This window comes from Motacilla alba, chromosome 17 (genome assembly GCF_015832195.1).
Source record: "Motacilla alba alba isolate MOTALB_02 chromosome 17, Motacilla_alba_V1.0_pri, whole genome shotgun sequence".
In the NCBI taxonomy this organism is placed as follows: Eukaryota; Metazoa; Chordata; class Aves; order Passeriformes; family Motacillidae; genus Motacilla; species Motacilla alba.
Genome location: NC_052032.1, coordinates 981,663 through 1,006,002, shown reverse-complemented (window position 1 = coordinate 1,006,002; position 24,340 = coordinate 981,663). Strand labels below are relative to the sequence as shown.

Sequence of the window (24,340 nt, the reverse complement as noted above, 5' to 3'; positions counted from 1 at the left end):
ATGTGCTGTTGCAGAAGACGAAAATTTTCAAAAATTCTGAATGTGGAAATCTATCACTAACTCTAACTCTCACATCAGTGATGGAGAAGCAGAATTTATATCTGTGATATTTAGAAAGTGTTGGTTTATGTTACTGTAAGTGGATTCATGTAGTACTTACATTTAAAGTGCACTTGAATTGCTTTAAGACAATAAAAATACAAATGAGTTATTTATTCATCCACACTCTTCAGCAAGAAATGAAACTGCAAACATGATGCAGCTCTGTCAGTGAGATTCTCCCAGGGAGCTGAGGCACTGGGCAGAGTGTGCCTGGCTGCAGAGGAATAACCTGCAGTGAAAAGTTAAGGATGGGTAGGAAAAAAGAAGGAAGGATTTTTTGGAGGAAAGCCCTGTGTGATATTATCCAGTGTGAGCTGTGCATGGACTGGACCAGGAATGGTGCTGGGATAGCAGAAGACTGCAGGAGGGAAGGGGATTTTTGTGAAAGATGCTTTTATTGCCTAAGGCTTCACAGAGGAGAATGGGCTGGTGCTGCCCCAGGGGACAAACATGGGATAATGTGGTGGGGTCACGTCACTGAGGGTGTAACCCTGCACGTTCCTGTTCTCCCTGTGATCTTCAGTCCGTGTCTCAGATCCAGTGCCAGGGCGCTGGCAGCCAGCTCTCCCAGGGCTTCTTTCCTCGAAGCACTGCAATGTGAGCTCCCTTGGCCCAGTCCATGCAGTTCTCAGCTGCCAGAAACTCCAGTCCTGAATCTTTCAGTTGTTTCTTTCTGGCTGGGCAAGGGAGGAGCTGGACTGCAATGGCAGAACCTAGATTCCCTCTTGGCAGGATGGTGGTAGCCATGGTTTTCCCAAGGTCTGGCCACCCATCAGTCACGTAACATCTGCCTTTCCCAAAGTGGGACTGATCCTGGGAGACTCACCAGCTCAGCATCAGAGGAGCTAGAACAAACTGAGGCCCCTTTCTTTAGGTTTTTTGGTCACTCCAGCAGCAATAGCTGCTGTTTGTGATTTGCTGAAGGATACACCCCATCCCAGACCTCTGCTCTCTGCTTGTCTGTGTGGTTCCTGTGTCACTAATGGGCCTTGGGATGGTGCTGCAGGTGACAGAGCAGGAGACAGAAAAGGCTCAGGCCAGGAGAGAGTAGAAAAACTGGTGTTGATCTGCTTTGGACCTTTGTGGCAGAACAAAGTATTTGTGTCATCGGCCCATCTGTCACCACTCAGTGACACAAAATGCAAGGTTTGGGGCCCTCTAGTTGTCCTTGCTTTGACCTTTGGGTAATTTCTGAGCTGGTTTTTGTGTCCAGGGCCCACCTGGGGAAAGGTCTGTCACCCTCTCTGCTCGTGCAGTCAATCCATCCTTATCCACTGCTTGTTTTGCCCTGTGCAGAACTTCCTGTCCGCTCATCCTTTGAGCTGTTCAATTCCACATGAAGAGTTTTACCCTGGCAACATCCCATTTTTCTTTGCAATGAGCATTTTTTTGAGAAATTTTCTGGATTTTTTATAGCTGCACCTGCCTCCACTCCAGCTCTCCGTTCCAGACAAGCTGCGTTGGAGGTGACCTGTGTTCTTGAGGCTGATTTCTTTTCTTGTCTGCCTTCAGGAGTAGGGGAGTTTATATTATAAAACAGGGCATTTTCTTTGTTTATTGAGCCTTCCCTGTGGTGCTGAGCATTGGCTGGAGTATTTCAGGCAGTGACTGCTCTGGCAGTTTGCAGAAGGGTTGAGGCAGCTCTGCTTCAGGATGTGCTGCCTCGCAGGGACAAGTTCCCATTCTGCTTTCTTTCGAAAGCCGAGATCCAGGCACGGAAATCCCCGTGTAAGGGTTCTGCAAAGAACCAGAAAGGTAGGTAAGAAATTTCCCCGCTATGTTTCATCGAGGAAGAAAGGAAAAGGTTGTGTTCCTTCCCCTTCGACTCCCCAAAACTCACAAATAAAATAAAGAAGAAACTCAGCAAAAAAGTTATGTTGTGGAGCTGAAAGGCTCCTTTGTGAGCTGCTCTGCAGCCCTGCAGGATCCTGGCTCCTTCCTCCTGCTGGAGTTCAGCTGGAGCGGAGGGGCTGCGCGTTCCCGGTGCCGATGGAAGGCTCTGTCCCAAATGTTACTGCTTCGCCTACACGCAACCCAGGGCTTAAAAATGTTTTGCTTACGGTGCTTTTATTTTAGCTGTGTGGGGTTTTTCAGGTCATTAAAAGGTTTGGATTGCCTTCAGGAGTTAGTCAGCTAGAAAGTTCTGCTTTGTACAGTTGGGTCATGTTTAAGCAACATGAGCAGCAAAGCATCTGCATGTTTTGAGTCAGGAAAATTATTTCACTTTTAGATAACTCAAAAAAAAAAAAAAGCTGAAATTGCTTTATTAGACTTTCAGACAGCAAATTTATAAAACTCTGGGCTGAGTCCAAGCAAGGGAGATTTGTACCCAAAGGAGAATTCTTCCAAAAGCTAAGAAAGAAAATAGCAAGGCTCGAGTTTAACCCTCGCAGGATATATCGTCTCTAGCCCAAGAATTGGTGGAAGTTCTCTGTTTCCAGATAAGCTTTTCTGGGCTGACCGATGATTTTGCTCAAGTTGTTTTTCATTATTATTTATTTACTTTATAAGTTGTTGCACTGCCTCCCTCCAAGCCCCTCAGCTCTCCATGTCCTTCCCACAGGGCTGTGCCAGCCAAGGGCTGAGCTGCCCTCACTAGAACAGATCCTGGATGCTCTGAGTAGGGCTGGATTCTTCAGGCCAAGTTTTGAGTTTCACCAGTTGTTAAAAAATTTCTCAAAGCTTTTCAAGTTTCAGATTAATGTTTTCCAAGAATGGGTTCTACTCAATTCAAAAAATATGAAAAGGAAGATGACTCATTCAAATGGTGAATATGGAAAAATGCTTTTTTCCAAAGTGCACATTTTTTGGAGTCTGAGTTAAAGTGGTTTTGACACTGAAAGGATTCTGAGGTGAGGAGTAGAAAACTAGTAGAGGAATAACCATCCCTGAGGAGAGATGGTGTTCCTGAGCCGTAGAAAGTCGGGGTTCATTTGTTAATTTGGTACTGAAAATTCCAGATGATTTTGGGGAGGTCCTTTGCCCTCTGCCCTGCATCCCAAGATCCATTTTTCCCGTGCACATTTCCCAGTCTGCAGCAGATACTTGTATGAGATGCAGAAAGCTTCTTGGGACAGAGGATTAACTGGCCCATTTTCCAGCTTCCCTGCCCACCTCCCTATTCTTACTGACTTTTGCAACTTTCTCAGAAATTTGTCTTTTGTTTCACAACTGGAATTACTTGGTCTGACCTCAAAGGTGATATAGAGTGGGCTGTAAGGGGATTTTTAGTTGGTAATTTTTAAATTCATGAATACATTATCTATGACTAAGAGTAACAACATTTCTTGACGCAGTTCAGAAATGGCTATTCCTCAAATTTTGTGTGTTGTCTGATTCTTGTTAAATTTGACTAAAGTACTTTCTAAAGCTATTTAAATAGTGCATATCTTGTATGATTTGTTCATGCTGTTGTTTGTGAACACCAGGACAGAATTTTGCATAAATCTATTGTGCCATAGCTTCTTTTCCTTGAATGATGGGTGGGAATTCAAACAAGTAGCAGCTGTGGAAAAATCCTGGGCTTTGCTGTCAAGGTTCTGCAGTATCACTGAGGGTTTCTGATCTGGCCCCTGAGTTTATGAAGTTGTGCCAAATTAATACAGTTGCCTAGAAGAATGATCTAATCAGGCAAGTTAATCAAGTAGAAATGTACAAATTCACAAACCCACAATCATTTGTTTTTATTATTTTTAAGAAATAAGGAAATTAAATGCAAACAGTGCTCATTACTTAAGGCTGACAATTTTAAATTCAAAAACGCTGTGCCATTCTGCAGCTGTAGTTTCCAGTGCAGTGCAAGCATCATTCCAACAGACATATGGAACATTTTGCAACACAGTTATGTTATTAGATAATGTGACATATAGTATATGTAACTTAGGATGAATATGAAACACTTCAGACTGGCTTGGAAATCCTAATCATTTCTGATACTTGACTTGTAACTTTGGGGTTTGTTTTCCAGCTTGCAGCTTTGCCTGTTGCATTCATTTAGGGCTTGAACATTATCTCTGCTGTGTTTCTTGCAGTCCCACACACCACAGTGGAGGGAGCTTTTTCTCCCTTCTTTTCCCATCTGCCTTCAGTAAGACCAGGATAGAATCACCCGGGGGGAATTCTTGTGGCCCATCTCTCGTGGAGGCTTTGCCATCACTGCCTGTGGAAGGCAGGCACGGTGGTGGAGCCAGCTGTGCCAAATCCCACGGGAGCTGAGCTGGGTGCGCTGTTCACGGCTTGCTCTCCTGGGTTGACAGCGCTTGCCTGTTAAAAAACTGTGTCCAGAGGAGGCCATGGAGCTACTCTGAGGGCTGGAGCCCTCTGCTCTGGAGCCAGGCTGAGAGAGCTGGGTGTGTTCCCCTGGAGAGGAAAAGCTCCAGGGAGAGCTCAGAGCCCCTGCCAGGGCCTGAAGGGGCTCCAGGAGAGCTGGAGAGGGACTGGGGACAAGACATGGAGGGACAGGACACAGGGAATGGCTTCCCAGGGTTGGATGGGATATTGGGAATCAGGAATTGTTTCATGGGAGGGTGGGCAGGCCCTGGCACAGGGTGCCCGGAGCAGCTGTGGCTGCCCCTGGATCCCTGGCAGTGCCCAAGGCCAGGTTGGACACTGGGGCTGGCAGCAGCCTGGGACAGTGGAAGGTGTCCCTGCCATGGCAGGGGTGGCACTGGATGACCTTCAATGTCCCTTCCAGCCCAGATTATTATATGACCGGGGGCAGTTGAGCTTTAAGCACGAGCCCTTGTTGGCCATGTCTGCCCTCGCAGTCCCGTGGCGGGCCGGGCGGGCCGGGCAGAGCGGCGGAGAGGAGAGCGAGGGAGCGAGCGGGGCGGCGGTGGGGGCCGGGCAGCGCGGCCGGCGGATCTAAGCGCTGTTCTTTCTCTTTGCAGACACCGAAGCTGCCTCAGGGGAAGGAGCCTCACAAGGCAGTAAGTACAGCGGGGCGCGAGGGGCCGGCTGTGCCGGGCCGAGCCGGGCGGGGGTCCCGCTCCCCGAGGGCCCCGCGGGGCCGGGGCTGCGGCGGGGCCGTACCGCAGGCGGCCGGCAGGGGGCGGCGCCGCCGCGGAGATGGCGGGAGGCGGCGGGGCCGAGCGGGCGGCGCGGCGGGGCCGCTCCTCACGGCCTGGGGATTTCTCGGGGCACGGGGCGCGCCCCTCACGGCCCAGCCGCTCAGACGGGTGTCACTGTCCCCTCCCGCGAGACGGGCGCGGTGCCCCGGGAGCGCTGTGAGGGGACCATGAGCGGAGCTCCCCCTGCCTCCTTTGCCGGGGAGCGGCAGGGCACTGCCAGCCTCTAGCGGCGTCCAGCCCTGTAGGATTTTTAAACCCTAAACCTGCAGTTTGGGTTTGTGTGCCCCAGCCCCGGGGAGGGAGAGCCAGAGCCGGCCCAGGGCTGAGAGAGGGCCGGGGCAGAGGTGGCACCAGAGGGAGCTAGGGACACACTCACGGCTGCTGTGAGGGATGGGTGGGGAGGTGGAGCCGGACAGTTCCCGGTGACAGGACAACTGAGAAATAATGGGCATGAAGTGGAGAGAAGAGAGGTTGAGGCTCTTTAGGAGACCAGCCTGGGTAAAGTCCCAAGTAACCAGGACTGAGCTTGGAGAGGACTCAGCTTTGAGCAGGAGTTCAGACCAGAGATCTCCCGAGGCCTCTGCCCACCTGGGTTTTGCTGTGTGTTAGGTGAGAGCCATGATTCCCACTGGAAAGGTAAGTTACAAACATTGGTTGTAGACAGCAGCTTGGAAGCACCAAACTTATCCTGCGTGGGTATAGAAATGCTAGATAAGTAATAAAGAAAAAATAAAAAGTACAGCCAGACTACCTTTTCTGAACTCTTTCTTCACTGTGTTCTGTGATAGGTGAACAATTGGCATTAGCATAGGGGGGTCTTGGCTTTCTGTCTGCAAAAGGAAGCAGGACTGACTTCACTGCAGGTGGGGAATGGAGATCCTCAGCTCTAAGCTGAAATACCTCGGTAGCAAGCAGCCATCCCACATCAGTGTGCACACACAGTCTGCTGCTCACAGGGGAGGCTGGGCTCTGCACCTGAGCCTTTCCCTTGACAGAGTCCAGCTCTGTGCAGGGCATGGAAACTCCTTCCCAGGCTTCTGTCACCTCCTTTGGTGTCTCTCTTTCAGTCATTGCTCAGCTGCCTGTTGGTGTTTTACTTAGAGGCTTTCCAGGCTCATCTCCTGGCTCTCTTGTTCTGAATTTTGCTGGCAGGCACTGCTGTGTTCTGGGCTAGGCTGTGTGCATCCTGGGCTTGCTGTTTGAGTATTGGGTACTTTTGCCAGAGCTTAGGAACCACTTTGTGCCAACAGAGATTTGGTTTTTTTCCCTAAGTCAGCCTCTCCCCACTTCTTGTGGGAACTTTTTTGGCTGGAGAAGATAGAGCAGAGTGAGGTGTGAAGAAAGAAAAAGACATGAGGGCTCACACCTTTGCAGTGTGGGCAGATTCGATGTTGTTGGAGCTATAGAAGGATTTCTGTGGATGTAAATGCCTCTTCTGTGGTGTCTGGGTCCTGGAGAGAGGGAGAGAAGGGAGCATCATGGGCAGAAGTCTGGGAGAGAACAGTGAGAAGCAGCTGTTTCCTCCACCTGGCTTCTGAGGAGTTATTGTGGTGGCACTGGAGATGGAGCAGTAGGAGGGGCAGGAAATGCTTCCATCTTTGTGCAGGGTCCAGCCCATCTCCTGTGCAGGAATTACTTTTTACCTGCCACATTCACCCAAATAGTCTCATCTAGCTGAAAGAGATGGAGGCAAAACCAAGCCAGCAGAACTGGGAGATGGTGAATGGTGGGGTAGGGAAAGGGGAAGAAGGATCCACCATGGCCATGCCCTGCTGGAAGGACAGCCTGGACATGTCACCTGTCCTGCAGAGTGGATGTGAGACTGCTGGGCCAATGCTGCTGTGCCTAAGTGCACATGGTTGTAATTTCCTGAGAGAGCCATCTTCCTCTTCCATCCTTGTGCTGCAGTGAAACAACTCAGCTCTCTTCTTTCCTCCCTGTGCCTTCCCCTCTGAGGCTGGATTAAATCCCTGGCCTACCCTCATTGCCTCTCCATGTCTCTTTTCATTTTTCCACTCAATGGCTATCTTGTTTCCTTGTCGGTATGTTTGTCCTCATTATATTTTAGGAATTTTTTATTTATCTTTCCTTTCCTGCTGTTTTTGCTTTGCCCGCTGCTGCACTGCTGTTTCTCTGTAACCCAATCTGGCTGTTTGCACCCTCTCTCTTACAGATGCCTGCATTGTACCAATCTTCCTCTGCTATTTCTATCTTGTTGGGAGCCCCTGCGTTCATGGTCTCTGCAGGCATGGTTTGCTGCCCTCTCCCAAAATGTCTCAGTATTTAAGGGATACAGGAAGGTGTTATTTTCTCTCCTGTGCTTCTCTGTGGGGCATGGATTACATCCATCCTGAACCTGTGAGTGAGGAGTCCTTTGACCAGCAGTGGGGCCCTGGATTAGTTCACATAATCACTATACAACACATTATACAACACATCACATTATAAAACACATCACATTATACAACATTACAACACATTACACACATTTGTGATGTGTGTTTACATCACAAACTGCAGGGTTGGAAAAGCTGATCAGATTTTCTCCATGGTCACTCGCTGTTATTCACAGCCACCAGTGGTCACCCAAGAAGTGTTGGTGAAGGCAACCTTGTGTGCCAGGTGACATCTCAGCTGCTGTCTGTGCAGAGCACCTGGGCTGTGGTTCAGTTCCTGTGCTGTGCTCCCTGGGCTGCCCTGGAGCAGCCAGCTCTGTGGTGGGAAGCAAAGTCTGGGTGTGCGAGCACGAGCCTGAGCTGAGGGAGGACGAGGGACTGACTGGGGGTGAGGCTGTGCTGGAATGTGCCCTTGCCTTCAGCTCTGAGGGGCTGTGATCAGAGGGGCTGTTGGGGAACGCCCATCCTGGCCTTTTTGATTCCTGGGAGAAAGGGAGCTGTGGGGCCAGCTGGGACTCAGCTGAGAACTGTTGTTTGCTGCCTGTGTAAAAAGGAGACAGTGGTGTTTAGACTTTCCAGCTGGGAAAGCACTTTGAAGACTCACTTGAGGAAAAACTGTTGCATTCAGTTGGTTATTTTCAGGCTTTGGGGTTTATTGTCAATAGATGGTGTCTCTGGGACTCCCTTTATTTTTTTGGACGCATTCTTGGAGAGCCACAGCTTTGTGGTGGTGAGGAGGGGATGTACTCACAGGGACATGGCTGCATGGCTTTGGGAGCTCCTTTTTGAGCCTTGGCTCACGGTCCAAGACCACAATTCCCACATGAGAGAGAAGAAAACAATGCAACCCACAGTGCTAATGTGTTAAAGAGACTTGTCTGACTACTACCAACTTTAACTGGCAGGGACGAGGAAGAGAAGAGGGTGATTTTGAAAAAACTGTCTAATATCTTTTCCTAGAGAGGTGTGGCTAATTTGCCACCTGATCACTAACTGTTCCCATAGAAGAGTCTGGAGGTCTTTTCTGAGATGCTCATATGCCTGTGTGGTTTGCTCCAGACTCTGGGAAGTCCTCAGGGAAGGTGTTTGGGCTGGGTCTGTGCTCTCATTCTCCGTGGGAATTGCAGTCATGTTTAGGGCAGTTACAAACTGGAACAAACAGTCTCCCTCCTGCTGCTCACATTCCATAGGACATTCTTGGCACCAGGACAGGTCGCTGAATAAACCCAGGGGCAAGAGGGGGGCCAGGGCCCTGTGGGGGCAGGGACACGGCTAAGGCAGCAGTTCCTCTCACCTCATCAGGTGTTTGCACGGTGCCAGGCTGTGGGGTGGGGTGTGTTCAGTGGGTGGTGTCCAGTGGGTTGTGTTCAGTGCACATGTCCCGGACTGCGGACACAGCTACAGAATCACAGAGGGCAGGGTTGGACGGGATATTGGGAAGGAATTGTTTCATGGGAGGGTGGGCAGGCCCTGGCACAGGGTGCCCAGAGCAGCTGTGGCTGCCCCTGGATCCCTGGCAGTGTCCAAGGCCAGGCTGGACATTAGGGCTTGGAGCAGCCTGGGATAATGGCAAGGGGTGAAACAAGGTGATCTTTGAAGGTCCCTTCCAACCCTAACCTGTCTGGGATTCTGACTCTGTGGCTGGAACATTCAGCCTGTTGGAGTGTTGTACCATCCTTTCCTGTGTAGGAAAGAGGACCTTACGTACAGGAGCATCTTCAGAGTAACCATAACTGGCTTGCACAGCTTGGGGGGAACTGAGTTTTAGGGTTGCCCATGAAGTTCACCTGAGAGTGTGTAGGCATTGGAGCTTTGCTCTGCCTGCTCACTGCTGCTCTTTCTTACAGTGCTCTGCTTCTTCAGACCAGCCCAGGGCAGAACTCAGGTTGCTCTGGCAAATGTTAATATGACACTTGCCTCATTTCACCTCAGAAATGGCCTTTCAATACCAAAATACCAAATGTTAACAGATAAAGCAGGTAGTGCTCCCAGTCCAAAGTAGTTCTAAGCTCTTTGCCTGGCTGAGCCTGGGATCACTTCCCAGAGGAGTTTGGAATTCTGTAGGCAGGCAGGAAGCAGCAGGACAGAAAGTGACTTGCCAGAGGCAACACATGTGTGAGTGCCAGTGGAATAAAGTGCAGGTCCCTGGGCTTGCAGCCCACTTAGTGCTGGGCTCTTGGATTGGATTGCGGTTCTGTGCCCTGGGAAAGAAACCAGAAAATGCACAGGGAAGTGGGCAGGGAAGGATTGCTGAAGGTATCTCAAAGTACAGCTGATGCATTAACTTCAGGTATGTCTGGTTAGTGGTCTGCTACTTCATGAGTGTTCTTCCAGGGGAGAATTCTGGAGTCTGAGGGAGCAGTGCTGATTGATATTCTAGGGAAGACTCCTGCTATTTCTGGGTTCTTTAAATAAAGCACAGTTAGAAGTGAGAAGAATTGGGATGTGGTGCTTTTGGGAGCCTTGATCTCCAGCGTGTCAGTCAGGCTGGCTGAATCAGGACAGCTTGCTGACAGTGGAGGTTGAGTGTAATTTTTCCCTGGTGCCACCTTTTTTGAGGACCGTCACAAGCAAGCTGCAGTTTAAAGCAGGCTGTGCTCCCAGGCTGTACTGTGACAACATCTGGGAGATGGGCATGAAAACAACGTGGAAAAAGAGCTCCACTACTAGCCAGTTCTACTGCTCTGCTTGCTTCCATGCCTGGGCTGTTGCAGTTGTTCCTATGGCAATTCAGGGAATTTGCTGGAAGCTGAAAGACCGCTCATGGTTGTTTGCTCATAGATCCCGGCCTTCTTGTCTCCGTTTCGTGCTCCTGTGAGTCTGCAGTTCTGTCCAAGAGGCACAGCTGGATTTTGTGCTGTTCCTCAAAAGCAGATCCCAGTGCTGAGCCTGCCAGCGGGTTAATCCTGCGCAGCTCTCCAGTGACCTCCCCATTTTGGGAGATGCTTCAGAGCCCAGCATACAGATCCTGTCTGTAAGCCCAGAGCATCCCTGACAGCCTCCTTCTCTCGTGCCTGAAATCCTGGCATAAACAGGAGCAGCTGTCAGAGAACATTAATGCTCGCTGTGACCAGCCCCACAGACTGGAAACTCCTGGGCCACATCCCACAAAATCCCAACTGATCCCAAATAACACAACCTGATTTTTCTGTGGGTCTCTTGGCTTTTCTGTTGTGTTGAGCCCCTTTTCCTTGCTTGGAAGTAATTTTTGAAAATCACAAATACCATCTCACAGGTGAGGATATATCTGGGTGTTTCAGACCACCCTCAGGCTGCAGGAAAGGCAAAATATGATCGTTGGAATTTGTCACACAATGCCACCACACAGCCTGATGAGCAGCTCAGGAGCAAATCCCAAGGAAGGCAGTGATGCACAGCACCTGCTGCAGTGTCACGGGGTTAAAAAGAACTGCTTTTAAGGATAAATAGGGTGGCAAGAGGTGCCAAAAGGATCTTCAGAAGAAGTACTTTTGAAAAATTGATTTTATATATATATATATATATTTCATATAAATACATCCTGAATTTACTTTCTTCTTCCGTTGTGCGTACCCGGGTGCTGGGCTAAGACAGGACAGTTGGTGGGAGGGAATCACTAACATTCGCTGGGTCTAAGGATGTTGTAGGCATCAAACAGAACGTTTTCCTTTCCAGTTTCTCAGCCAGATGCCCTCAAACTCACCACCTGGGCACAGGTGTACATCCATGTGTGTCTCCACTGCAGTTAACTGAGGAAAAAGAGGAAGTGGCATTATTTTTTTTTTCCAAGATGGAATATACAGTAAATATTTCAGAACCCCATAAATAAAAAAGATTGATCTGATCTTTTAAAAACATTTTTTTCCTTTGGGCTCTGACTAAGTGGGAGAAAGTTCAGCCTGAGAAGGAATTTATTTGGAAAAGCAGTGAAAGGTTAGAAGCAGGGATGTGGGCTGGAATATGCCTTGCAAATGTTAACTGTGGAGGCACAGTGTTAACGCCTTGCATGTGCAAAAACATTTGGAGGGTTGTGAATTTAAACCATGAAATTAATGTAGTCAAAATTAAGGTTTTCTTGCCCGCACCTTACTCATACAGGATGTGGTGTTTGTAAAGTTCTGACAGGGATGGGAAGATGCAGAGGTGGTTTGCTGGTGTTAATTTATGGTTGAGGAAGAACCTTTAGCATCTCTGCTTCTTGATTAATTTGCATCATAAATGTTTCCTTAAAGTAAATGTAACTTTTGATTTCTTCTACTTTTCTGGGGGGTAGCAGAGCAAAGCCCAGGAAGTTGCTTTGTTGTGCTCACTGACACTTCCCCAGTGAAAAGTGTGATACAGTGAGTGCTGTATGTGTGCACACCCACGTGCAGCCACCATGGTGACCCGTGAATCATTTACAACTGCCTGATTCATTTTCCCAGTGCTCTTATTTAATAATTGTTCTGCTCCTCAGGGAGAACTGTAAAAATGGATTTTATTTTCCTAATGTGTTGCATTTTAAGTAGGCAAAGTCTCTTTAGATTCCCATTTGCCAAACAAGATCTGCACAACATCTGTAAGTAACCAATGGGCTGAGACCAAGTATGATAAATTTCAGTGCAGGAAGAATTAAGAAAATAATAAGAAACTTAGTTCAGGGATTTGCAGTGTGAAGAAATTTTGAGTTTAAAACCCAAGGTATTGGATTTACTTATCCCAAGATATGGGGATGGTCAGGCTGGAGCTCAGGGCAAGGTTCTTCCCCCAGAGGGTGCTGGCACTGCCCAGGCTCCCCAGGGAATGGGCACGGCCCCGAGGCTGCCAGAGCTCCAGGAGCCTTTGGCCAGCGCTGCCAGGGATGCCCAGGGTGGGGTTGCTGGGGGGTCTGGGCAGGGACGGGGGTTGGACTCATGATCCCTGTGGGTCCCTTGTAAGCCAGAATATTTTGTAATTCTGTGACCTGTCCTCTGTCTGAGGTGGGTGAAATTTGGAACAGTTCCTGGATATCCAGTGTGTTTCCATCCAGGTCCTAAAGATGTACTCACTGCAGGGTTTGATGTGCTGCAAGTCCTGCAGTTCCATAGCTCTGGAGAGGAGCAGTGCCTCTCTGGGTACTTTTAATCAGAGTTTTTAGAAGAGGAGGCTTTCAGGTTGTCTAAAATTCTGTGATCTTCAGATGATCTTATGTAGAAAATTGCTAATATGCAGTTCTTTCTCAGATGCTGCCCAAATAGATGGTGTTTACAGAAATCTGGATGTTAATATTTGGAAACAAATCTCTTGGAGTTCCTAGGCAGGAAAATTATAGGGAAATGTACATTTATTTCAATAAAAAGAGGATAAGAATTTTAGTAATCCCAGACTGTGCTGGTCATCCCTCAGTTTGTCCTCAAGATGCCAGGAGAGTTTTAGTGAAGGCAGAAATACATCCCTGGTATATCCAGTGAGGGATGCACTTTCCATCTTCCAATATGGTTTGGAATTTAGCAATAGTAGAGGTGTACAACAGCCATACCAGGGATTATTCCAAATTCTTCTTTCAGCCTGACCTTTTTCTGTTCAGCTGCTTGTTGGCATCTCAGCAGTGTTGAACCTGAATAGCAAACAAACCCATACACCGTCAGTATTTTAATTATTCTAATTCTCAGTAGCTTCCCTCCTAAGGATCTTCCTAACCAGAAAGGCAGAGGAATACAGGGATCACCTTCCTGACACCTTTTTCTTTCAGCCTAAGCAGGGTTGGTGTTCTTGATTGTCTCGGGTGACTGTGGGGAGGAGGGTCCTGCATCCCCTGGCTTAATTTAATTTCATTTTGTTCCTTAAGACATTTTATGGAGCCAGGATCTCTTCTTCAATGCTGCTCAGTCATTTAACTAGCACTTCTTCTTTCCACTTTGGAAACCAGGCAGTGATAATCCTTGTGAATTCCCATCTGGAAATCACAGTAAGAACAGAATTTCTAGTCCTGGACAAATGAATAGGAAAAAGTCAGGAGAGGTTTGCTTTTCTTTTATGAAACTCTCAGTGCTACATCATTTAATCCAAGCAGTTGTGAGACAGATGAATGGTGTGTTCCCAGCCAAGCCATTTTACTCCAGAAGGGACTTTAAAATAAAATTGTATTTATTGTGTGTTATGCAGAACTCCACAGTGTGGGCTGAATGGACTTTTTCACTTGAGTTGGAACTTCAGATCCTTATTGATAGAAAGATAAATCTTTCCTCATTTACAGGTTATGCAGGTTCAAGTATACCTATTTTTTTAATTGTGCAAATGGAGGTAGTTCATTGTCAGATTGCTGGGAGTAACACCCTTAAGACACTGATTAGACCATTCTTTATCTTACCCTTATTTACACTGTGAATTTACCAAAAAAAGAACCCTGCCCTGCCCTGAAGTGACACCAGAATGAGGCAGGATGAGACAGGATCTGCTCATGTTGTTACGTTACCTCGTGTGTCTGAATTCTACCATGGAGCCTCAGTATCGTGCTCCATGATGCTGATTTGGGGGATAATTGTAAAATATTAATATTTTTTCTTTAAATGGCTTATATTTGCTGTTTGTTTGGATTCAACCTGAGCATACTTTTAACTGAAGGAGACAGAAATTCTTTGATGTGTAACATCCTGAGAGTGTCTCAGCATCCAGTAAGTAGTGTCCAAAACACCTTTTCCTCAAAACATTTTTTAAAAAAATAATATATATATATATATTTATTATTATATAGAGTTTGTGGCCATCAGGCTATTCTGAGCAAGGGTTCATTCTCTCAGAAATTAAACCAGGATATTCCCCTCTGCAGGGAAATTCCTGGTAGTCTGGCATCAACTTTCCAAACCTGGTAGGATTACATCCAGGCCTGGATGGCGTGCATTGAAATCTCCGTTGTGATACATTCAGCTGACACATGGTTTCAATAAAGTATCACAGAATTTATAGATTCCTCCGGCCGCCGACTTGAAAGCTTAAAAATTGCTGTGAGGTGATTCAGCTCTGTAGCTCCTGACTGCACCTGTAGCAGCTTTTCTCAGGAGCTGGAATGGCCCCGGAATCCTTCATGGAGAAGGCAAGCAGGAGCCTGTGGCTCCATGCCCTCTCAACTGTCATTTGGCCCCTTGCCAGCTGGAAGGTGAGCCAGCACCTTGCACCAATTTTTGGGTCATTTCAGGGGATTTGCCCCTCCCTGTGAGGGTTTGGGAATATTCCTGGCTTGGCAGTTTGCATCCCAAGGATGACCTTATGTGAAGTATGGGAAGCACAGTGTTAATCCAGTGTGTTCCTGGATGTCTCCTGTGTTCCTGACAGAGGCCAAATGTTTATGAGAAGGAAGTAAATTATTGTGAACTGAGTGATCTTGGAATAGTTTTCCCGCAGGGAATTTTTTTTTCCCTCACCCCTATTTAGGATCTGGCTTGTGCCTTTGTGTGAGAGGGTTTCTGTCCTTTCCAGAATTGTGGATTTTATTATTATTTAATCCTTACTAATGTAACTCTGGGTACTTTAATCCTCTTAAGGGTTTGCTGCTGACTTTGGGCTCAGTCCTGCTCCCTTTTCAAGGAATTTTGCCATTAGACGCCTTTAAGTAGAGTTCTGATGTAAATTGAAGCTGATTTTACTGGCAGCTCTGTCCCTGGCTGTAAAATGCCTCTGTAAAGCTGTAACCTGTGTGCAAGACACAGTTCCAGTGGGGAGGAGAGGGGGGTCTGTGCTCCTGTCTGCAGCCCTGACTCTGCCTCTCCTCACTGCCAGTCTGGAAGGAATCCTCAAAAGATGCCAAAGGCTCAAGTCAAAGGAATTGTCTGTGAGCCTGCGCGGGGAATGTTCTGCCAGCTTAGGAAGCCATAAATGTGTTCCTTTCCATCTAGGTGCCCCTCTGGCTGCGGAAAGGGAGAAGAAGCCTCTCTCCAGAGCTGTCTTTGTGCTGCCCTGGGTGGAATCCACAGAAACAAGTGAGGGTCCCAGATGTTTTGTTTTCTCCCTGATGTGTTGTAAGGAAGCATTAGCTGCACTCTGGGTCTTCCAGAGAAGCTGCTCAGGTAGAGTGTGCCCTGGACACAGCTTGGAGAGGTATTTCCCAGTGGGAAGCATGCAGCATGGTCCTCAGAAAATGCCATCCTTTCCTGTTTCTTTGCATCAGGTGGATTAGTCATGGGGACTGGCTCATCCTGAAGAGTGCTGGTGTTGCTCATGGTTCCTTCCAGTGAGGCAGATATCCCAAGAAAGGTGATGCTTTTTCCAGGTACTGCCACAGAGCTATTCCCCAGCTCCAGCCCTCTGGGTTTGTCACCAGCAGGACTTGAGCGTCTGCCAGCAGATTTTCAGGAAACAAGGAATGTGAAACCAAGGATCAGAGCAAGTCATCAGCTGTCCTGTGATCCACTGGCCAGAACTGGAGGGATGATGCTGATCCTTTGTGGTCACTTAAACCCCACTCAGAAAGCCTTTTTGGGGCCAGAAACATCACAGCCTCAAACAGAGAGGTGACATAAAATGTATTGCAGCTGTAAGAAATCCAGTCCCTCCCCTTTAAGAGCTGCTCCTGGACTTTATGTTTGGGAAACCTCGTTTGCCAAGGTGAATGAATTATGTGGAATTGTCACAGAATGTAGGATTTAGAATAGAATCCCTTATGTTGGGTGCTTCCTTTGCCATTTCCAAACCTGCTGATGCAAAGGAGCCACCCTGATCATGGAGCAGGACAAGCAGTGCTGTCCAGACTGCCCTCTTCTAGTCTTTCTGCTTTTATCCTGACTGGGACCTGCAGCACTTCTGGATGTTAGGAAGAATTCAGCAGGAAGTTGTGGTCTGTTTACATTCCGCAGTTTTGCCCTTCCACATGTGGAGACTGTCCCTGCTAGACGCTGTTCCTGCAGTGCTCTGCCAGAGTAGGTGCAATAGGATTCCAGGGTGTCTGCAGGGTGCCATTTGCTGAGAGCTCCTCTATCAAGTACCTTTTGTGGCTTCTGCCATTTGAAAGCTCAGTGTGAATTCTGGGCCAGGTGAAAATTGTTCTTCACCTTGGACAGGTCCTTGAGGAGCTTCTGCAGCTACTGTGGGGAGAGCCCATCATTTGGGACCCTTTATGGGCTGTGCTGGCAGCACTGCAGGGATGTCAGCTGGATGGGACTGTTTCCAGTCTGGGTTTCTGGGATGCTGTGCAGAGCTCTTGGAGCCCAGTGGGCTCAGTTTGTACCCAGCTTTTGTGGTATTCCTGCACTTAGGAGGGTGGGTTAGGTGATCTGTATTTCTTGCTATATTTTTAGTGATACAGAGCTCCTGACCTTTCAACACATTTCTGATTACTCTTATTCCCTTCCTGGGTTTCTAAAGCAAAATCCACTGAGGCCAAGTGTCCTAAGGAAGTAAGCGTCTTGTTTTGGCTGCCACTGCTGGGCATGTGTTCTCTGCCTTCTTTTTCCTGCCAGAATGAAATATGTGCTTCCTTCTCTGGGGAATATGTGAATCAAACCAACAAAAAATCTCCAAATCCTGAATGCAGGATCTGGGAAGAGAGCTGAGCTCAGCCCTGGGGCAGGGAGTTCAGCCAGTGCTGGACACACCACTGGAGCCAGCTGGCAGCAGCTCCTGGAGATGGGAGAGAAGGACAGCTCATTCTCTCTTTTATTGGGGTCTACTTGCAAGCAGAGTGGTCAAAACTTCTTTCAGCCCCCGTGGAGTTATTTCTTGGGGTACTTGAAAAACCTGCTCATTTGCCATCTGAGTGTGCCAGTCCTTCATAGCTGAGGAGCTGCCTTGTAACGAGGCTGTGCCTTGCCTTTTCTACCACTAGCAAGATAAGGTGCTCTATTAAAGTTTATTAAGGTGCCTGTGTATTAAAGATGAATTGTGAGCTGACTTAATAAGTACAGCTCATAATCACTAGACCTCTTTCTGAAATCCTTGCTCCTGTTGGAAAGGCTCCTGAGCATGAAGAAGAAAGAGGAGTCTGGGGTTTGAGCAGATGTCTTCGGAGCATTTTGAAGGGCTATGTTTGCAGCAGGGTCGTTGCTCAGCTGGCAGCAAGGATTTGAATACCAGTAAGGGCCAGCACTGACGCCATGTGCTGGGGGGCTGAGCAGTGTCCTTCCCTGCCCTAATAGTGCCTGCTGGTGTGGTTGTGCTTTGGGTGGAGCCTTAAGGTGCAGCCCCTGATGACAGCAGAGACTTTGAATCTGAGCAAACTTGCCTAGGTAGCGTTAGTTTGGCTCTGTGTGGATCCACCCCTGCAGAGGTTTAGGGATGGGTTTCAGTGTGGGTTTGCAGCCACACCTGAGCACCTGGAGTCCCTTGCAGCTCTTCCCATGGCAAGCTGTGTTACAGGTACTGGATATTGTGCCCCAGCTGGATACCTTGGAGTAGGAGTTATAACCCACAGCAGGAAAACTGCCCTGGAACAGCTTCCCTGTGGGCACAGCCTGGCAGAGTTCAAGAAGTGTTTGGACAATGCTCTGAGGTTGTTGGGGTGTCTGATCCTTGGGGTGTCTGATCCTTGTGGGTCCCTTCCAGCCCAGGAGATTCTGTGATTCTAAGTGGTACTGCAGGGCTAGTTCTGCCCAGGGAGGTTCTTGCTAAGAAAGCAGTGTCTGCTGGGGTCAGTGCTGGGCGTGTTGGAAGGCTGTCAGCAGAGATGGCTGTACTGGGTGAGGAGGAGGGGGCCTGGCTCTTGGGAGCAGCCTCAGCAGGGACTGCTGTTCAGAGAGGTAAAGCTTGGCTGCACATGGGCAGCTCTTTGTGAATTCTCTGTAAACTCCTGTCTCTGAGGTTGGGCACTGTTTGCTGGGTGTTCTCTCCTACAGAGCCCAGGAGATCACTGCCAAGCTGGACCAGCTGGAACAAAATCTTACTTCTTTGTAATCCCTGGAGATCCTTCTGCCTGTGGGGACAGTCCCCTAACAACAGCAGCAAACCCCTCTTCCCCGGGGCTGTGCTGTTGCACTTATTACATGTTTCATGCTCCCTGCACTGCCAAGGGAAGAAGTGCCCACTCCCAGCATGGGCTCTGCTAGGGACAGTAAGATCCCCCTGTGTGACAGGGACCACAGGTAGCCATGCCTGGCCCTGTGGAATGGTGTGTTAGTTAGTTTTCTTCTGTTCTAACAAGTCTTATTATTTACTGAGCTCTTTTCTTCCAAACTAAGGCCATAATAGTTTTTGTTCTCTGAATGTGAAGGTGCCTGGTCTTTGGGACTGCTTTGAAAGAGTTATTCTTCAGTTGGTCCTGTAGAGCTCATTGCACTTCAAAAAGGAGGTTGGTTCCTTGGTTTGAGGACACCCATTGAGATGGGACTGATGCCAAGTTAGGGTTTTTCTGCTACTTGACTTGCTAATTGACTGTGCTAATTGTCTGGGGGGTTTTGCAACAGCTACACAGATACTCAGCAGCTATCATTGATCCTCTTCATTGTGGGAGAGGGCCCGGGGTAGAGGGAGGCCCTCAGCACCGTTTTGTGACCACACAAGGAGCCTCACAAGATCACATAATGGAGCAAACACAGTTAAACGTGCCTTGCCAGAGCATTTGCCACTGGAATGTTCTTACAGGTGTGTTCTGCTGCTCCTCCTCCTATCCCTGGAGCCATGCATTGTCTGTGCAGAGAGTCTCTGTCTCCTCCCTTGTCCAGCCTAGACTTCTAAAAAGCCCTTAACTCTAGTTTAGCCCTGCTGTGCTCTGATTAAGATACAAATATTTTTTAGTCACAGAGGTAAAGTTCCAGTGCCCAGATGTTTAACACCATTTAGATTTGGCATTTTTCTCTGCTAGATCATCATGGCTTCTACAGTCACTCTGAATAAAGGGTGACAGTGATCCTTTATTTAGTGCTGAACCCCCAGTGCTGCTGGACTGAGCAGTGAACCCAAGTGAGTGATTGCACTGTACCAATATATCAAAGCTTAAAATAGGGAGTGATTTTAGAAGTAAAATGATAGAGAAATAAAATGAGAGCTTACTTAATGTGCACAGTCTGGTGTGTTTGAACACAGCGTGGAAGAGGTAAAAACAAGGCTTTAACTTTGCTGACAGTAGGAATACATGGATACAACTGCATTGCTGCAGGGGAGCTCCCTGAATGGCAGGTCCTCTGTGGAGCCCTGGGAGCTGCTGCCTGCACTCCTTGCTCCTGCTGGGAAGGAAACACACTGGTTTCAGGATCCTTTGTGGCTGTACAAACCAATGTGTTTCACTGTGTTTGCCGTGGACTTCATTATGTTTGCCACTTTGCTGTGGGCTCATAGCACCAAGCCATTGGCCTGGGGTTGTCTGACAGGTGGGGTGACTGCTCAGGAAAGGCACCCCAGGGTGTGTCAGGCAGCAGAGGGGGAAACACCCCACCAAGCTGATCAGGAAATCCTCCTCTATCACATCCTCCTCTTGATGTGATAGCTGAGCTAAAGACACTGATCCCCATTCTGAACAAACCAGATCCATAAACACTTGGAGCTGTTTTACATCTGTTTGTCCCACACAGCTGAGGTGAAGGGTTGGTTGATGCTAGGATGAAGTGATGGGGTGTAGGGACCAAATAGATATGAAACCAAGCTTCATCAGCCCTGCCTTCACTGAGCATCTTACTGTCCTGTGTGCCTTGGGTTGTTGGATGTCCTGGGTTTGTTGGTTCTGACAGATCCTGGGTGCAGTTGGGAATTAGTAAACAGCAGCAGTAAGAAGCAGGTGTGTGCTCATACATTGGTTCTGTGCTTAGTTCTGCCCCTTTGTTCCCATCCTGACCAACAGGTGCTTGTCCCTGAACTTGCTGAGCCCTGAACTTCCAAAGGAGATGCCAGCAGGGCCTGCTGCCCTGCATCCTCATTGCTGTGCAGTCTGTGGGGTCTGCCCTGGAGAGAAGAGCTGTCTGAAGAGGAAATAAATCAGAATATGCCCCAAACCATATAGTGTGGGCCAGGGGGAACAGTGTGAGGCAGCGGTTGTCTGTGTGCCTTAGAGACCTGACAGAGCACGTGGGATGTGTCAGTGCATGGGGGTGTCTGATTGACCAGTGTGGTTGCAGTGCTTGCCTTTCACCTCAGAGTTTCTAAACTGGTCTGTTTTCTTCTTCCTACAGACAATTTTAGGTACACGTGTGACATTTGTGGGAAAAAATATAAATACTATAGCTGCTTCCAAGAGCACAGAGACCTACATGCCGTGGATGGTGAGTAATGTTTTGACACTCAGACACCTGAACTAGGCTGAGAAGTCTTTGGGAAAGCAAAATGCGGCTCTGCAGGAGCGTGTGGCCTGTGCTGTGCAGGACATGGCACTGCGTGGGTCACCTGTCTTTGCCATGGAGGCACAGTCTACAGGCACTGCAGGAAGGAGTTTGCTGTGCCTGATTCTCTTTGTATGCATAAAAACAACACCTGTGCTGGGACCAAGGGACCTTGCAGTGTGTCTGCAGTGAGGTTCATGGTTAGGATGGAGATCCTGGGACTGAGTACCTTGAGGTAAATGGTCAGCCTGATTATTTGCTGGGAAGAAGTTGGTTGCTTTTTGGTTTCTGAATTTACAAGTTTGTTCCCAACGTACTTCTCTGTGAAGTATTTCAGATTTCAGAGTTGGGAACTTTGATTTTTATTAATGACTGTGGTAGTGAACTGATGAAGTTGTCAGTGGCCCTTAAAGGGTGACTGTAGATGTGGCCTAGGCTGGTGACACCTGGACAGAAGCAGACACTCACTGCCACAAGCAGTATTTCTTTATTCTGCATTGGGGAAAATGAAGTATCAACATGCTGGCTTTCCCCCTGCTTACTGAATATTTAAAGCTCCTCACCTGGGAGCCCACAGATATTCCAGACCTTCCCTGTGTGTGCTGCAAGCCTGGCAGTACTGCTCCTCACTTGGCCAAGGTGAGTTCTAGAAAGAGGCTGCTTGGAGAGCAGCAGGTTTTGAACGGCTGGGCTGTCTCAGAAAAGCAAGTGTTTTTTCACAATACATGGTTGTCCAAAAAAAAATGGTTGTGTTTACCTGGGAAATGTGGACATCTGAACATGCTCTAAGGACAGCCATTGTTCTCCTGCAGGGCACCACTGCCAGCTCTCTTCCTCCTGTGGCAACCCAGAAGAAAATTAGTGGCACTGACAGTCAGTGTGAGGGGAATATGGCTACCTCAGTCAGAAATGTCTCAGGAAGCTCTGCCAAGGTCCACGAGAGGGTTTGGAAAGAGCTCCCTGTGTGTGCAAGGACTGTCCCAGCTCCTCCCTGGGGCTGCTGTGTTCCAGCACATGCAGGGGTGAGGCAGCTGTGCACCTGAACTCCACCTGGGGCTGTGTCAGGGTCAGAACAAAGGCCTTGAGCATCTGTGTGTATTAGGGCTGGGCATGCTCAACCAGGTCCTGTGAGGATGCTGCTGGGAAGAGGAGGGACTGGGGCACAAAGCCTGGTTTGTTCAGTGGGGCTGAAATGTGCTGCAGCAGTATGTGAAATGCAGGAGGAAAACAAGACCATTTAAGAGGATTTAATTTCTGTTTTGTTTCTTCCCCTCCTTCTTCTATTCTGTGTTAGTTTTTAGTGTGGAAGGGGCCCCAGAAAACCGGGCAGGTAAGCCAAGCTCCTTCGTGTGCTTTATTTCACAAACCTTTTCAACATTCAGTAGTTCAGACACAGCAGGTCGATTCTGAACTGGTAGGAGTCAAAGGAGTTTTGTCAGGGATTGCAGTGGGACAGGGAGCATCCTCTCTCCCTCCCCAGTGTCTACAGCCAGTAGGTTGATGCCCAGCCCTAGCAGATACCAGGCTTTTGTTGCACACACATTTGGTCAGGCTTCAGACAATCAAAGAAGCAGGTGTTTCATGTTGGTGGTGATCTTGTAAATTGTTCAAGGCATACACCAAATTCTTCTCTAAAGTAGGTTGGGTTGTGATTTGTTGCTAGCTGTGCTGTTAGCTGGTAGAAGTTCCAGGTTGGTATTTGATAGGTGATATGCCTGCAGACTGCATTGCCATGCCTGCTGTCAGCCAGTTCAGCAGCATTAGAGGGGAGATTCCCTGCAAGAAGATCAGGAAAAATGGATCAGACTTTGCAATGTATTCATTCAGTTTTTCTCTGCATTTTTTAAACATTAATTCCTACAAGGCCTGTTAGTGGGCTGGGAACAGGGGTAGTCCTGGGGCTCCTGAGGAAGAGGAGGATGGACAAGTCAGACAGAGGGGTCACTGGTTTATCTTTCCTGTTTTCCAATCCTGTTACAGATGGAAATGTGATTACAGGGGCAGGAGCATTCAGTGCCCATGCAGCTGTAGAAGGCAGAGCTGAGGTGTTGTCAGCTGTCCTCTGGTTCTGTTCTCTTGCAGACCCCTACGACCAGGCCGTCATCGCCGACGAGGTGAAGGAGGAGGAGCCCGAACCCTTCCAGAAGATTGGGCCAAGTAAGAGTTACTATTGTTTCAAATAAAAAGTAAAGCTTAGGGCTTCACTGCCTTTGGCTGCAGTACCTCTAGACAAAGCAGGAAGCACTGTTACACAGCGGGGTTGGGATTTGGGTGCTCACAGGTATGTTCAGGCTCTAAGGAGCATCAAACACCAACAGCCCTGGCCTAAGAACTGCAGCTTTGTGATGTGTTCTGCTCAAGAGCTCTGCAAAGAGACGGGGAGGGAAGTTCAGGGAAAAGCAATCTGGCAGGGATGAGAGAGGGCTTGAAGGTGCACTGGGAGCTGGCAGGTGATTCATTCACACTGCCTTTGTGGTGGATCCTCAAACAGAGCAGAGGGAAACAGAGAGAGCAACAGGTTTTGCCAAAGCATTTCCCTGAACTTTCCATTTTGGAAACATTTGATTATCCATAGATTTTCCTTCATCTTGCAGCTTGCTGCCAGTTCTGTACTCCCAGCACTGGCAAGAGGAGGAGGTGTAAGTGTGTGGTTACACTCCATTATTTCCAGTGTCCCTAAAGCAGGAATGATCACAGTTACTCCAGAAAAGCCCCTTCTGCTGCAAGAGAACTCCGCAACCCCAAATGAAAGTTCTCTAATACTTGAACCTGACTGTTTGTTTCCTGGTTTGCCTGTTCCTGTTGTCCACACATCCCAGACCTTCTGTAACCAGAGGACAGAACTGTGTCAACTGTAATACAGACTTCAGAATTGGATTCTCTCCCTTGTTTTGCACACTTACTTGTTGTAATTTTGGGGTAATCTTCTGAATATTGTTCAGTTCTATTGGACTTTTGCATGGTCCATCACTCTGTTTTGAACTGTTTCCTTTCTTGGGAAAAGGATGTGTGGATTACAGGGCAGGCAAGTTCCACATGCATGAGGAATGTTTGTGTGATCTGACCAGTTTCTCTGTAAAAACAACCTGGGAGTTGTGTAAGAGGGTTGGCCTCTTTCCTGACCTTTGTCCTTGTTCATTTCACAGAAACTGGCAATTACACCTGTGAGTTTTGTGGCAAGCAGTACAAGTACTACACTCCCTACCAAGAGCACGTGGCTCTGCACGCTCCCATCAGTGAGTATTGCTGCAGGGCTGACACCTCCAGGGCTCTGGGAAGCACCAGGCTGTCAGGACAGACTTCACTTTGGGGATCCTTCCCCTATAGCTGTGGAATTGCAGTGGGCAGGACACAGATCATGTGCTGAGCACTGTAAAGCTGAGCTGGGATCCCCTCTCACAGGGACACTGTTAGGTCTGGAATGTCTCTGGGCTCCTACCCCAGCCCATGGAATTCTACACATGTTCCTTGTGGGGTTTATGGTTTAGGCTCTTGTTAACTGCAGAGATGCACAACATTTTTATACTCCCCTAAATAATAAGTAAACATACATGTGAGAGAAGAAGCATCTTTCTATGAGCTTCTGGGGAATTATTTCAAG

At 48.2% G+C, this 24,340-nt stretch overlaps 1 protein-coding gene across 11 annotated transcripts in view; it reads left to right on the top strand.

Annotated features, from left to right (window-relative positions):
- The window catches only part of ZNF618 (zinc finger protein 618), a 147,222-nt gene that overhangs the window by 87,244 nt on the left and 35,638 nt on the right, over positions 1–24,340 (top strand). For 6 of the 11 annotated variants that reach the window (XM_038156725.1, XM_038156721.1, XM_038156719.1 and 3 more), the window contains 6 exons: positions 4,992–5,030; positions 15,397–15,480; positions 20,593–20,682; positions 22,034–22,069; positions 22,822–22,896; positions 23,886–23,975. In XM_038156725.1, coding sequence (XP_038012653.1) covers positions 4,992–5,030; positions 15,397–15,480; positions 20,593–20,682; positions 22,034–22,069; positions 22,822–22,896; positions 23,886–23,975 — 414 coding nt within the window. The remainder of the gene's footprint in view (positions 1–4,991; positions 5,031–15,396; positions 15,481–20,592; positions 20,683–22,033; positions 22,070–22,821; positions 22,897–23,885; positions 23,976–24,340) is intronic. The other 5 variants (XM_038156730.1, XM_038156729.1, XM_038156724.1 and 2 more) reach the window with 3 other exon arrangements.